At 43.0% G+C, this 15,164-nt stretch overlaps 1 protein-coding gene across 4 annotated transcripts in view; it reads right to left on the bottom strand.

Moving 5' to 3' along the window:
• Positions 1 to 309: 309 nt before the first annotated feature.
• The window catches only part of DAAM2 (dishevelled associated activator of morphogenesis 2), a 170,701-nt gene continuing 155,846 nt past the window's right edge, over positions 310 to 15,164 (bottom strand). For all 4 annotated transcript variants that reach the window (XM_057371013.1, XM_057371022.1, XM_057370996.1 and 1 more), the window contains 3 exons: positions 12,418 to 12,549; positions 4,278 to 4,448; positions 310 to 2,740 (listed from right to left, as the gene is read on the bottom strand). In XM_057371013.1, the coding sequence (XP_057226996.1) occupies positions 2,525 to 2,740; positions 4,278 to 4,448; positions 12,418 to 12,549 (519 nt within the window). In that variant the 3' untranslated portion in view covers positions 310 to 2,524. The remainder of the gene's footprint in view (positions 2,741 to 4,277; positions 4,449 to 12,417; positions 12,550 to 15,164) is intronic.

Here is a 15,164-nt window from a genome sequence, read left to right as displayed (position 1 = left end):
TCAGACAAGTACCTGGTGAGCAAGCAAGCAGCTGTACTTGCACAGAGCTATGAGTCGCATCATCGTGCACCAGGACTGACCTTGGCACTACACCTGAAGTTCTGGATGAGTCCTAAACCCAGGGAGAACAAAGAGGGAGGAAAAAAAGCCCTACAGTGTTCTAATCCCTAAAAGCATAATCTTTGGAATTCAGGGACTATTCAAATCTAAACTCAACTGTATACCAATTTGGCACATATTACCACCTCTCATATGGCTTACACAGCATAGGTTACATGGCATGCTTTAAAATAAGACAAACAAAAGGGCTGGGATGTATAGCAAGTCTACTTCAGGGAGCAGCAAGGAGCTCGTTAATATAATTTACAAGAGACATTTCTAAAAATCCATTTGTAATTTAAAATAAAAATGCATTAAAAAGTGAGATTTTTTTTTTTCTTAAACTTTCAAAAACCTTTATGAAATAGTCTTTCTTCTACAAGGTGCTTGTGTCCACTGCAATAGGCATTGCTGTTAATAGCTAATCCCAGAAGGGGAGTGGGATAGTAAGGGAGGAGAATGCACCCAGCTCTTGTAAGATACCAGCTCTTTACGATGAGTATTATACAGAGGCGCGGCAGTCTGGAATGTCCTAAATAGGGAAATTCTGGGGTGGGAGACTCAAAATTCAGTAAACAATGAGACATCAGAGTTTAACAATTCTGACTTTTTTGCTTCTCTCCATAGTTTACATAATTATTTAACTCTCAAAGTGTTCAGAAAACCACCACAGTTTGCTTCTCCAATATTGTAGTGTGTAATACTGATCAGGCAGCGTGCATTGCAGAGGAAGTTCTGTTCTGCAGACTCAGTGCAGAGCCTGAGGTTAAGTGACATTCAGAGAAAAATCAAACCAAATTATTAAAGTGACAAAGAGAGCTTTTTCACTTCCCTGGGATTCCTTGACATTTTATGCTGTTGACTAATGCAGCAGTTTGTAGATGGTGGCTCCCTCTTCTCCAAATGTTCTCTCTTTTCTTTCTGTTTAGGAGGAAGAATCCATCACAATTCTTTCTTTTCCTCTTTTCCTTCTCCAGGGAAGATAATTAAAAGAAGAAGATAAGTATGGAAAAATAAAAAGGTTAAAAAAAAAAGGCCATGACAGCCCACACAACCCAATCCCTTTCCTACAGCCATGAAGGCAGACGGAATCCAAGCCTCTTCTTGGGTTCTTTGCTTTTCCGCTTATATATTTCATTCATGTAAATCAACTACAAATTTATTTGTTTCTTCTGGATTAACCCAACTCCAAAGCCTGCTTGGCTTACACAATTCTGTGTCCTCCTGGAAAAGCTCTCAGTTATCATTATGGGGCTCTCCCTTGGTTCATCCCCAGTGATTTCTTCAAAATGAAAAGCTCTGCGTGCTCCAAGGCTCTCCTCTGACACCATTCCTGTCTCACTGAGTGACGCCGTTTCCCTCGGCAGGAGCAGGGTGTGTGCAATGGAGGTCAGGCAACTGGACAGAAAGACCAGTTCATGCCAACAGCAATCACAGCTAGCATGGAGTGGAAAAGAAATCTCACTTCTGGCAGTCAGAGAACCTGTTCGCTCTTTGGAGAGCTGCAGATGATACCAGTTTCCAATCTTGCACAAACAGGTAAGAAATTTGCCACTGATTCCCTCCCGGCCTCCAGCAATGACAACAGGCTCTGTAGTCATCTACTTGTAATCCCAACCTGGCAGTGCCTTAATTTTATAAAGGAAAGCCAGAGTTTCTTTCCAAGAAGATGCATTTCATAGCTCTGAGACTCAGCCACCGAGAAATTCCAGAAAATTCCTTCTACCAAAGCAGAATCCAAAAGACTTTTGCAAATTATTGTATGTTGATCCTGATTCTTGAATTTCATTTTGTAATGGAAACTGAAGACTTCCTTCTAAGCATCACTTGCTTTGGACAGTGTAGGCCACATAAAAATACTATACAGGACATGAGCTTAAATGCATTTTTCAGGTGCTAATCAATGGCTTATAAAATCCAATTCTAAAAGGGAATTGAAAACTTCAAGAACATTTCAACAAACCCTGAAGGTCAGTCTAGATCCTGAAGAAGTAACAGCTGTTTACAGAGCTGCTCTTAAATTAGTCTTCCTTGTTATCAGCAAGATGGAGATCATGGCTAGTTTTTACTTTGGCACACAGAAAATTATCTTGTCCCAGCTGTGAGGCCATCTGCAAGGCCCAAGTACTTTCTGTCATCACCATGAGGCCTTTGATGACACAACAAACTCCCAGAAGCAAATCTGTCAGCTCTGCATGACCCAGTCACAGGCCCTGATGGCTCCACAGAGGCACTTCTATAATGGTTCAAATTAGGAGCACAGAAGAGGGGATGAGAGGAAAGCTGATCATGGAAAGGTAACGTCTCTAGCTACACACCAAAGAAATCCTTTGGGGCAGCCAGGTGCCATCACACACATTCTTCTTCCTTGTTTTGCACTTCTTCATCACCTTCTTTTGGTTGATTCTTTTTCTTCCTCTTGTACTTAATAATTTAGCTTTGTCACCACCCGCTCCCGGCTCGTCTCTAAGCCTTGGTTCCCCGAACGTTTGCGGTTACGCTTGAGCTTGGACAAGTCTTTGTCAAAGACTTCACCCGACCTTAGTGCTGACACCAAGTCATCAAACTCCCCACTCTCTTCAGAGATGCTTCCAGCTTTTGCTTTCTTTTGTCGCCTCTCTTTTTCCCTCTGTTCTTTCAGCTGTTGAGAAGGACACAAGGTTTTAGGATTAGCTAACAAAGATGCCAGTTCACGAGGTACATTGCCAAGAAGCAGCTACAATGCATCAGCACAGACTGGGAACAAAAAAGAGCAGGAGCTTATCCACAAGGCCATCACCTGTGSCAAGAGCAAAAAGAGGCCATGCTGGGCTTCCCTTCCACACAGGCGAGCAGAAATCAGGACAAAAGAGGAAAGAGCAGCAGCTTATGTGTGTCTCACAAAGCACTATCAGCCTGCAGCAAGAGGACACACGGGATAGGTCTACGTGCTGCTGTTTTGCACTAATTTTACAGCAGGGTAGTGCCAGCACAATAGCTGTGCCAAATGCCAGGTTACAAGTGATGCTGGCATAGGTCATTTCCTTACTTCTGGGACCTGGCTTGCAGTGACTTAAGTGCAGCAGTACCTGCCATGCTGACTGCACCCAATTTAGTTTGGATGTGTCTGTACAAACCATGGGCACTACTACAGTCAGTCACAAACAACTTTGCACTCGGGGCATAGGTAGCTGAATTTACACATAGGCCAAAGTCCTGAAGGAGGAAAAGAAGAAAGGAAAAATCTAGAAAGCCACAGCATACTGGAGAATGAAAATTGTGTGAGATATCAAAGCATTAGTAGAAGCCCTATGCAAAAACCAACTCATGTTTGCATGGATACAGAGTGTTGCAGSGTTGGGAGAATGAAGACACATTGACTTGACTATGGAAAGAGAAACTGGTTATAAACACAAAGAGCAATGAAACAAAATTGCTGATTTTACAAATCATTGGATAGGTCCACCTGCCAATGTGATGCCTTTGGTCTCCCTAGGGCAGCTCCAAGGAGCTTGGCTGTCTCTCCACTTCTCAGCTGCAGAATCAGTAGAAATGGCAAGGGATGGTGGTGGCTGTCAGGAAGCAGGTCTCAGACARCACAGAGGCTGAGGTTACAGCGGAGACTGCTTCACATAAACCCCTGGGGACACACAAGTCTGTGTCCCAGCAGCAGAATACACAAAAAAAAGCTCTTCTGCCACATGCAGCCCCAGTAATCAAGGCATTGAGGATGGCCAGAGGAAATGCTGCCAGTGGGGGCTGCAGCAGGTGCCAGGGCATTTGCTGTGTCACTGTGTGCTGTCAGATGACAGGCATGCAGCAAATGATGACAGAGTCTGACTGGAAGCTGACCAGCTTGGCAGCACTGAGGGAAATCTGGCTTCTTTGCTTGCAGCCCAAAAGCAGGGTAGTCTGGAATGGGGTGGTGGCAATCCCCTCCTGAAAAGTGCCAGRGCAAAAATGCCTGGGCTAGATTTGGTATCTGAAGCCAAAAGAGGGCAATCTGGGAGCCAAGCAAGTACACCCTTGGGAGCTGACAAGACAGACAGCAGGAAAAATGTCATTTGAGAAGAGAATGATGCCAAAGAGAGGTGTCAGGGAAAATAACATAAAACAGTAATGGGGCATAAGCACTGGAATTTCTCTCAAGACATGAAAAGGTGAAGGAAGGAAACATCTTCCTGTGCCCAGATCCTCACCATGGCCTCCATGCGTGCCCTGCGCTCCTCCTCTTCYTTTTTCTTCCTCATATTCTCCAGATCTTGCTTGGCCTCTGCAAACGACTGTAAGAAAGTGTCAAAGATGCCAAAAAATTCATCTGGCTGCATCTTGCCCTCGGTCTCTCCGAAATGCTTCAGCGCCTTGGCATACTGTCAAGGGGGCAGAAAACACAAGAGCCATAATTAGGCAGGCAGTTTGGTGAGCACAGCAAGGACAGCTTATGAGTAACCACACCTTCTAATTCACTGCCCTCTGAGCATTCATGCATCAAGAGCAGAAACTACCCCCAACAACAGAAGTGCTTCTCCTTCAGGAAGGTGCCTCTGTCCCTGCCTAGTCTGCTCTCCTGGATATCCTCTGGACAATGTGCAGCAATAGTGCTGGAGAGCACCAACTGTCCACTGACACAAAAAACCCATGTTCAGTTCCTGAGGGCAATACTATAATTTCAAGGGATGACATTGTGGCCACATCTCAGCCACAGCTGTAGTAGTTTTAGTCCATATTTTCCCCTTCGATCTTCCCTCCAAATCTGTTTTTAAAATACTTGGAGGTAAAAGTTTTTTGCAATAAAGTTACAGTGTGTCCTCTGAAAAACCTTTTGCCATGTCATCCATCTCTCTGGAGTCCTCTGAGTCAGGGTGTTGCCCGGGAGAGAGGGGACTCCAGACAGACAAGGCATGAGAGGGGTARGGAACGCAGCCAGGGCTCCCGGGCAGACTTAAAAGACAGTGAATACATCACAAGTGGTTTTTATTTTAAAAGGCAAATCTTGAGGCTGCAGGACACATATGGAGGCAGCCAGCTGGCAGGACTTCAGTCACAGGGCAATCCTGATTGGGATATGGTAAATTCACAGCAAGCCCTGGCTCTTGGACATCAGTCCTGCAGTAGTTGTGCTCTCTCCTTTGCACTCTCCTTTGCACTCTATAAGAAGCAGCAGAGCATCCTTACAGACCTCAGTCCTTACCAAACCAGACTGTGGACTCTGTTCAAGCTCTCTCATGCATGTATTCAGCTCATACTATCACAGCCCAGTTTCTCTTTCCTTACTGAGAGTGATCTTCCAGAATGGAAAAGACAGGAAGAACAGTTCAGTCTCTGATCCCAAGCACAAAATGGGTTTGGAAGGAGGTCTTATAAACTCCTCTGGCCCTGTACCAGGTAAAGCATAAACAATGTCTCCCAGTCAACTGCAGAGGGAAGAAATCTCCAAGGAAAGCAACTTCCTTCTGGCACAGCCTAAGAGATTCAGCATCTCCCCTTCTCTGCTATCCCTGCCAGGCCCACAAAGCAGTTTGAAGCAATAGATTTTTTTTTTTTTCTTTAAAAAAACTGTGTTCTCAGCCAGAAACAAACAAAGAAACCCAAGGAATCTTGGAAAAAAAGTGTTGGAAGAAATGCAAGTTGCTTTGAGCTACCAAACATGGCAGGAGTTGAAGGAAACACTACACAGAAACAGCAACAGATGACTTCTCTGTTTAACTCCTTTTCTCTGAAGACATACACACAAGGATGCACACCTACACTCTCCCCACCCCTCTGTAATTTTATCTGTATATAATGTACACATAGGCTCTTTGAGTATGAGGGAAGTGCAGCAGTCTACAGTAACCAGCGCTTCAGGACAGAGAATACAGGCTGTAAATATCAYAGAGGGAGATAAAGCATCCCCAAATGCTCTATTTTTTTTTTTTTTCATTTGCTTGGCTTGCTCCAGTGTGACAATCTGCCAGGGAGGCAGGGATGTGCCAGAGAAAGAATTCAKCACAGGCATCATCACCACTGTTTGAATACACAGAACACCTGAATCTCACTGCTCACAGGGGATGTGATACCTGAAATCTCTTCCCACTTAATTTGTCATTATCTCCCATGAAAATTGAAAATCAGGCTCAAATTAACAGCAGCGACTAGAGGTGCCAGCTAGAAGGAAGGCTTGTCCAACTGCTGCAAACTCTGAAGTCGAGGGGCAGCCCACAGGAGACAGCTGTTGCCCCTTGCAATGCCCTGCCTCCATCCTGTGTTCCTCCTGTGCTCAGCAAAGGTGACTGAGGGGGCTCAGAAATGAGCTCATTGAGTCCATGAACGTCCACCCACTAAGGGCTTCCTAGTCACTTAAGGAAGCTGGAAATTGAAAAGGAGAGGGTTCCTTGCCTGGGCTCTTGGATCCTACATACATGGAAGTCTCCTTTAGAGGGTGGTGTTTTCTGCAAATGTTCTGCACAAGGCCTGTTACCGAGCTACTAGCACCAGATAGTTCTGGTCACACTGGCAAGAGGGGCTTTTGCCACTGCCTCCCCTCTGCAGCTCAGGAGAAACAGTGTTGCTGTGCTGGAGAGACCCAGCAGCCTGGGAGCCTTCCAGAGACACTTSTGAGTCCAAGGTGTTGCGGTCTCTAAGCAGCAGCAGGGAGGCTGAGAACAGCCAGTCTTTGGTGCCCTGTAACACAGGGCTTAGGAGGTCACAATCACTTACTGTAAAGCAGTAAAAGACGAAAAGAAAAAAAAAAATCTGTGTGCTAGATATACTAAAATAACTACAAAAGGAAAATCTGCAGTTCACTGAAATAAACATTCCCCTCCTTTCTCTACCCCCTCTGGAAAAAAAGCTGACTGAGCAGAGGAAGGCAAGTCAGGAGATACAGCTTCTGCTGCCAGCTCTGCCCATGATGTGGCTTGGGAACTTTCTGAGCCTTGCGTTCTCCATTTGGTACAAAACAGAAAGTGTCGCCCACTAATCTGATGGAGCAAATGGAAAAAAATCAGTTGTTATACATCTGTAGAGCACTGCATCAGTTTAATGCACTATTGTAAAACAGAGACATGCTGCCATTTCACACTTTGAACTACAAAAGACACCTCTAGCTTTATAACTTCTTCCACTTGTCCATAATTCTGCAACCATACGTGCTTTTCCAAAGCACCAGAACAGGGCTGAGGGGCAGTGAGCTGCTGGAGACAACCTCCTCAAAGCTGGTACAAAGCCCAGGSTTCTACCTGCCCACAGTGGCTAAAATCACACTGCCTGCCTCACTTTGGGTGTTAGGAGGCAGCATGGCACAGACCAAGGTGCTCTGGATCCCAGCCCTCTCTTYTGCTCTCTGTCACAGGGTTTGTGCCACCCTGTCCAAATCGCTTGGCTGCTCCATGGGCAGATTCCCTGCCAAACAACACCAGCTCTTGTGCACAATTGTGAAATCTGTAGCTAAGTCCTCATGCAAGCAAAATGCTTCCCAGAATTTTATGACGTGCTGTAACACATTGTGGAACAAGGGCTGAAACTTGCTTATTCCTGAAGTCATTTGGGGACAGATGACAGGGGCAAAAGCAAAATGGAAAACTGTTTCAGCAGGTTTTCCACTGTAAAACAGAATGGTATCTATTTTTTTTCATTAAAAAATTCATTTCCACACCATAAGGGCCCCCAAGCTCCATGATATAACAGGTCCACGAACTCAGTGCCAGTTCTGCTTCCTCTGCCAAACTTTCCACTGAATTTATCCTCTTGCCAAAGCAAATCATTTAGACAGTTGTTTATTTTAAAAAGCCATTTTAGCAAGGAGAGGGAAAGCGGGACAGCAGCACACACAAACTCTGCTGTGCTTGCCAACGAAATGTTAAACAGTGGCAGAAGACCTCTGGAAGCGGCAGGAATGGGGCTCTATGAGGAAGAAGAAAAACAGCCATGATAAAAATTTCCTGCTGTCTGTGCTGTCTGCTGTTGCGGGAGGAGCCAATACACAAATGAATTATACCATGGAGCCATGAAACATGAACTGTATTCCCCAGACAAGTAATCTTGAGTTCGCTCTTATGAAGACACCGATTTGGTATCAAACAGGTCAAATAAATGTCTGTTCTCTTTATGGGACAAATTCAGGTCAGTTAATGGAAAGAGCCCTGCCAATTTCAGGCGGGGCTGGGCCCAGCTCTTTTTGTGCCTAAATGCTCTTAAAGGATTCTCCCAGGAGTTCAACAGTGACTCTGGCAGCCCCAAAATCGAGTTACAGGTGCTCTGAACATCTCTCATACATTAGATGCCATCCTGCACTGCAGTATCTGAAGTTCTAAATTACTGTACAACAGCTGTGTGATTTTTTTTTACCAAATGGCTGTGGTGCCTTTTGTAGGGTACCTCATCTTGACTTCCTCAATCTCTGTCCAGATACATTCCTTATTCATTTCCCCAATGGTTGACAGAAAATACCAGTCCCCAAAATGCACAACTGAAGTGCACAGCCTGTAACTGGCACTTGGACTATAGCATTTCTTTGTGCTTCATAGCATTCTGCCATTAAAGACTATTTTCTTAAATGGATTTTGGCTTTTGCTGCCTTATTTTTCATCCCAACAGTTACTATAGGTGCTAAGCTTATCAAATGCATGTGTGGATTCTGAGTTCCATTCTCCATCATGATAAACACTTTGGTTGAGAGGAATTGTCACCAGAAATACTGGGAATGGACCCTTTTCCTACCCACCTTGCCCAGGCACTGGTCTCCACAGCATCTCTATAGAGAGGCTTAAGTTTGACATTCAGCACAGGAATGGCAATATCTAACAAAGCAGACTTTGTASTCCTAACAAGATCCAAAGTGTCTTAAAAACAGGTTTGTTATAAACCAAGCACAAAGCAGAACAGTTCTGAAGAACTCTTAGTGATCTAAGTTCATACCTGTCAATATTTAAGTACGTAGTAAAGCTTCATATAGGGCAAATGTCACCTTTCTCAAGTAAAAAAATTAAGTTCATATCATGGGAGGTTATTCTTCCTCTGCTTGGATGTTTTCATTGCTTTCCCACAGGAAACAATGAGAAAAAAAATCATGAATAAAATTCAACGTCCTTCTTATGTATAAAAATCAAATTTTCATCTGTTCAAACACATAAAAACTGGTGAAGGATTCCAGGGAAGAGTTTCACTTTCTCCTGCCCCCACTTTCCAGTTTATGGGAAATGGCAGAAAACATTATCCCTTCATCTAATCTATATACTCCCTTATAAAATGGTATTGAAAGTGAGAAAAACACAAAAAGAACAAGAACCAGCTGTGCTAGAAAGTCTGCTTAGAGAGTTGGTCTAAGTTTTCAATCAGTTATTAACCAAGCCATCTGTTTACTGCATGAAGATAGTACTGTTACAAGGCTTCCTCTGCAAACATGGATTCCTGCATCTGACAACCTGGCCCTTTAAATTTAAAATATCACTTCCTCCCTATGGCCACTGACTTAAAATGGTTCAGTTTAAGCAAAAAGGCCAAAAAAGTACTGCATGGGATTGTGAAAGATATCGTCTGCTGAGAAGGTCAGCACCACACCTTGGTAATGGATTGCTTCCATAACTAAAGAAATTACTTTTGCTAATACTGAAGCAGTTCAAAAAATACAAAAAAAAAAAAACTTCCTTGGTTTGAAAAGATAAGTTATACTGTTTTAAATCCCAGCTGAGGAAACATGACTCTGATTAACTCATGGTAATCAATTAGCCACATCTATATTTAGAATATTCAACTCCAGCTGTTAAAACTAGGGTTTCATTATTACTAGTAAGTCTGTGAATCAGACCAGTTCTTCCTAGGCTCATTCAGATATTTTTCAAAGTCCTCCCTGTCCCACTACCTTTTTTGCTCAGTTTGCTTTGCTTTGAAAAATCAAAGAACAGGATAATCAGATGTCTTGGTCCCTCTCTTCCTTTAACTGGCTACTTCCATTATTTTTCCATGGTAAGAAAAAACTTGTGATTCAACAAGCACAGAGAGCCCATTGAGGTTGGAAGATGTTACAAGCTTTGCAAAGCACATCTGGTTTGTTGAAAATTTCCAGCTTTCTTTTTCCTTTTTTTTTTCCCCCCTTTTTTAAGGAAAAAAAAAGAGGAAAAAGAGGAAGAAGAGAGGGCCAAAATAATATGAAGCAAACATGAGAAATAGCTCAACACTGGTAAGGACAGACAGTTCCCTTACAGGAGTCCAAATGCAGCTTTTTGCCAGTGGAAGAACCAAAGCCATAGGTTGAGCAAAAGCTGGAATGGTGTGTGTTCAAACAGAGCAAGGCTGTGTGAGGAGAAGGTAGAGTAACATTTCCTTAGCATGTTATAGTCATTAAAATAAAACATCTCTTTATGTTGAGTGCTTTATGTTGGCTATGTCTAAAAAAGCGTGCAACAACTTCCAGACATACTGGTCCGTCTGTAGGGAGTTTCTCTGGTTATTTTTAAAGCAAAAGAATGGCATTTTTCCTGCAAGTGCCTGATCAAGAAAAGTTGCACTGCTGTGCTGGACATGTACCACTSGTTTTTAACCCCCAACTGAACTTGTAAAGAATCTGCATTGGGCTTTTGTCCTGGTGTGCCAAAAAGAAAGAGCATCACCATCTTTAACACCAAACTAAGTCTAAGCTATGGACAGAGTGAATATCCTTCCAGAAATGTGTGACTAACTATAATGAAGTTGAAAAATTTACTCAGTTATAATATGGAAACCCCCAAATCCTAGAAAACCAAGCTTTTCTCAGTAAATKTAGTGGGGTTATAGAATGTAAAATATTTTCTTGTGCTTAGAAAGCCAGTATGGTGTGAACATCATTACACTGGAGTAGTTTGAATCTTCTTGAGCAACATGACAACAATGAAAAATGGAAGTATTCAGGGCCAGGCTGGAGGGGGCTCTGAGCAACCTGGTCTAGTGGAAGGTGTTCTTGCCCATGGCTTGGGGGAGGAGGTTGGAACCAGATGATTTTAAGATCTCTTCCAACCCAAACCATTCTATGATTCTATGAATAAATTAGTCATGTTCTCCCCAGAATTTTTTTACAAGCTTAGTGGTGTTAAACTGCCCAGCTTTGCTTTCTGAGTGTTGCAACAGCTCTGCCCCAGCAGTGTTTGCCAGGGCAGCCCTCACTGACAGCCAGGGGCTCCTRTGTTTGCAGCTCCACGTCACTATTACCAAGTTCATCTCCACAGCAAGGAAATTTTTTTGAATCATAGAATGACACTACTGCAGAGGAATAGGATGAGAGAGGAGTCCTACTGTCCAGATCCTCAGTTTATATTTTCAAAATCTAAAGCCCACTGATCCAACAGCATGGCTTTCGTTAGTAATGCAATAGGTCCCTTAACACTACAAGGACTGACACCAGAGTGGAAACAATYCAATCCAAAAGAAATAACACATTTGCTTCATAAAGCTAAGCACTTTTAATATGTCAGCCAACAAGGGCAGATTTGCCATTACGTATCATTTACTTTAGAATTCACTCTTCTCTAAACATTTTCATATGCTTATGATCTTTTCATATAAATTCTTCCTCATTCAGCTGAGAGACACAGGGATTAGTGCCAGACTCCAGCCCTCAGCAAAGAGCAAGCACCTCCTGAGCTCTACCAACCTGGTAATGGATGTGCAGATACTAAAAGGACAAAATGATTGCAGCAGCACCTGAAGAGTAACACACACATGGTTCTGGATACGTAAGAAGAATCCAAGCACATCAGACAAACCACACTTGTTTGGGATTTCTATCTTTGCACTGAAAGGCACCCAGTAACAGAGAAGTGCAGTGGAAAAGATCAGGCATATCTGGAACAGCAGTGTGCCAGCTAGCAAGAAAAAAATTAACTCTATCCCAGCTGAAACCAGGACAGCAAATCACCCAGAGGTGATTTTTTAAAGGAAAGAGACAAAGCACAGATGTTCCCAGCTGAATGAGCACAGTGGAATGCAATCAGAAGCAGAAGGTAAAAAGACATGAAGTCAACATCACTAACAAAGGACCTCTTTCTCAGCAATGGCTTAAAAGGCATTCCTTTCCACACCGTGGCAAGGTGTGGTATCCTGTTATGGATACTGCCATTGTAATTCCATGCCACACAAGAATAACATTAAGGAAGGTTAGAAAGAAGTGGGTAAGAGCATTGATACCTCTTTTAATCCTAMAATATGTTATAAATGGATACAGACCACATTAGAAAAAATTTAAAACTTCAGCCTAAACAATTTTCTATTTTTCTTAGTCCATTAAATTTTCACTTCAGTCCCAGCACCTTAAATTGCTGTTTCTGTTTTAATTCAGGCTTTTGACTGAACTGGTGAAACTCTGAACACTTCAAAAGGAATTCTTACCTTGTCCCTAGCCTCGTTGAGAAGGTCTTCTAACTCTGAGAAGCTGAAACTGGCCACAGTGATGAAATCACTCATGACAGGAACAAACCTGTCCCCTGATTCTCGCATGCGTCTCTTCTGATAATCCAGTTCCTGAAAGAGAAGAAAGAGATGGAGATGGGTAAGAGTCAAAGATTCCACACTGAGGAAGAGAGGAGGAAAGCCCACCTATTTTATTCACTGCAGAGCATGCTCTGCTCCCACTTTCATCCAGGGCTCTAAGTCAAAAGTTTTTCCTATCAGGCACAAGATGGCAGATCAAGGTGGGATGAAGGAAGGTTCAAGTTACAGTTTCACTGATCCTCAAACAGCAACCACTCCCAAGAAAGCCATCAACATGTTGAGTTTCTAAAGGAACTTTATAATTTAAGCATCARCTACATGAAGTGCTTAATTTTTTTTCCCATGCAATTGACAAATGATGAAGAGCTCTGTGTAGCAGAGCAAGTGAATTTAGGAGTTTCAAYAGCGATTTTTGCTCCATCCTCTCTTCCCCTGGTGAATCAAAATACTGTATACTTGGGGAAATGTGCTTTAGATCTCCCCTTTATTTTGCTGACAAGCACTAGGTGAACAGGAAAAAGACATCCAAACTGGTTCTCCCACTGAAGGACAAGCAGACTGATGTCAGGTGCAACACTCATTAGCACYCCGTTAAGCCTTAGCTTGGATGTCACAGAAGTGACAGAGTTATAAACTGGGGCTATTGTGCTGAGAAGMGTTATGATAAAAGAAAAAAGAAGACATAAAGTCATAGGAAACAGATCTATTTGTCTGCTACCTACAAAAAGAAAAGAATAGGTTTTAAGATTCTTTCTTTCTGGCTCAAGTTTTTCAGTTTTAAGCCAAGATTACCCATAGCTATAATTTCCCTTACTTTAATCATCATGCTTGAAGCACAGAGAGAGCTATAGAGCTCCTCAAACTGAATTTATAGTGAGACTGGAAGTCTCCCATGCCTATGCTTGGCTTGTGTGCTGCTGACAGTCTCATGGGGACAATGAAATCATAATCTGGGCCTCATCTTTATTCTCAGCTGAATAATCAGTGGGAATTTTAAAGTCTGACTTTCTCTGTAGGGAAAGCAGCATGAARCAGCAGGTCAAGTAACGATCTGACCCTCTGTTCCCTTCGGAAAAAAATATTTTTGTGCTGGCTGCAGCTCTAGTTCCATGCATGTTGGGTGCTCTCTGTTACTGGTTGTCAAAATAGTAGTTCACAAAGCCAAACGGGTAGGTTTATAAGCATCTATGCTGAGAAACATTTTGGGATTTGCTCSACACGGTGCTGCTGAATGCCAAAAATTACTTTGGCTATCAACAATCCAAAATCAGACATGATATATCTTCTGGTCTGGTGTGAGTTGGAAGGAGATCGCAACCGCTACAAGGTCTTGCCTTTCCAAGGCAGAAGAGGGGCAGGAAAAGCAATGAGGAGGTGGCCAGAGAAAGCCCACATTAAAGAAGTGYTACTTCCCCTGCTCTATATTACATCCTCTTCTCTGCTGGTTTTCCTAAAACATCACAAGGGACAGCACTGCTCAGTATATCACTTTGCAGTGAATTGTTTCTATGTTAGAATCACTTTGAAATGGACCTTACAAGAAATGTCACTTCCCATGCTTCTAAGAATTATGCATATTTTTTTCAGCTGCTCTCTTCCATTCCAATTTTTAAGCTTATTTTAGCTGAAAGTTGCTCCACTCTCCATCCGCCTTCCTCTGGCAGGTGAGTATMACAGTTCTGTCATCTTACTCACTGTTGAAAGCTATGGCATTTGGGACKGTTACTGGAGAGCAGTGTTTCTCAAAGTAAAATTAAGATTAGCTGGTCTGCTATTCAATTTCAAATTCAGTTCTTCCCTGAAGAATAATTATCCCAAAATGCAGAAAAAACTTAAAACCCACACAAGTAACCAGTATGACTAGGTAATCAACCAGAGAGTGATGCCACAGAATAACAAATTTGTCTGTATCTTCTAGAAATGGTCTCTACTAATCATAGTAGCACAACAGAGGCCAGAAGTGGCCCTGGTGGGCTGGGCTGCTGGTTCTCCAGAGAGATGAAGTGATTCAGCCAAGGCAGTCGTTTKTCTAGCAGTGGTTATGATCTCCTTGTTGTGTGAGAGAAGGGCTCTGCTGACAGAATTCCCTTCCACTACTTATCTGTCCTTCTGGGAGCATCCTAAACAAAGGCAACAGCTGCGTGAATGTCTTGAAAATGAATGTATCTCATTCTTACAAAGAAGGGAGCTGCAAGTCCAGGAAGGCAAATGGTTAGTAGTACCTTTAAGAACATCTGACTGTGAAACTATTTTTAGCATTCTATTCTTGAGGGGCCTTGAAGCAACACCAGTCACTGGAGCCAAGGCTRTGGTGAGAACACGCTGGAATAGAATCAAGAATCACACCTTCCCCTCCTCCCCCTTCCACCTGACAGTGATCTTCTATTGTTGCTATAGTACTGCTTTTTACACGCCAGAAAACYACGACTGAGCAAGCAGACTGGGAGGTGCTGGCAGCCTCAGAAGAAAAATACCATGGCAGGGAGAAGGCTGAGGCAGGAAGATGGTGATTGTATGGGAAGGAGAGGCTGTTCATGGAACCAGGCACAGAAAAGAGAAGAAATATCAGCTGTAAAGGCAAAAGGACAAATAATCTGATGAAAGAATGCAAAACAGAATTAGCTACTCACATTTCAAAGTGGGGG

The sequence above is a fragment of the Malurus melanocephalus genome, unplaced genomic scaffold, assembly GCF_030028575.1.
Source record: "Malurus melanocephalus ecotype Western Australia unplaced genomic scaffold, MMel_1.1 scaffold_5, whole genome shotgun sequence".
In the NCBI taxonomy this organism is placed as follows: domain Eukaryota; kingdom Metazoa; phylum Chordata; class Aves; order Passeriformes; family Maluridae; genus Malurus; species Malurus melanocephalus.
The sequence above is the reverse complement of the archived record's forward strand: the minus strand, read 5'-3'. Positions and strand labels throughout refer to the sequence as shown.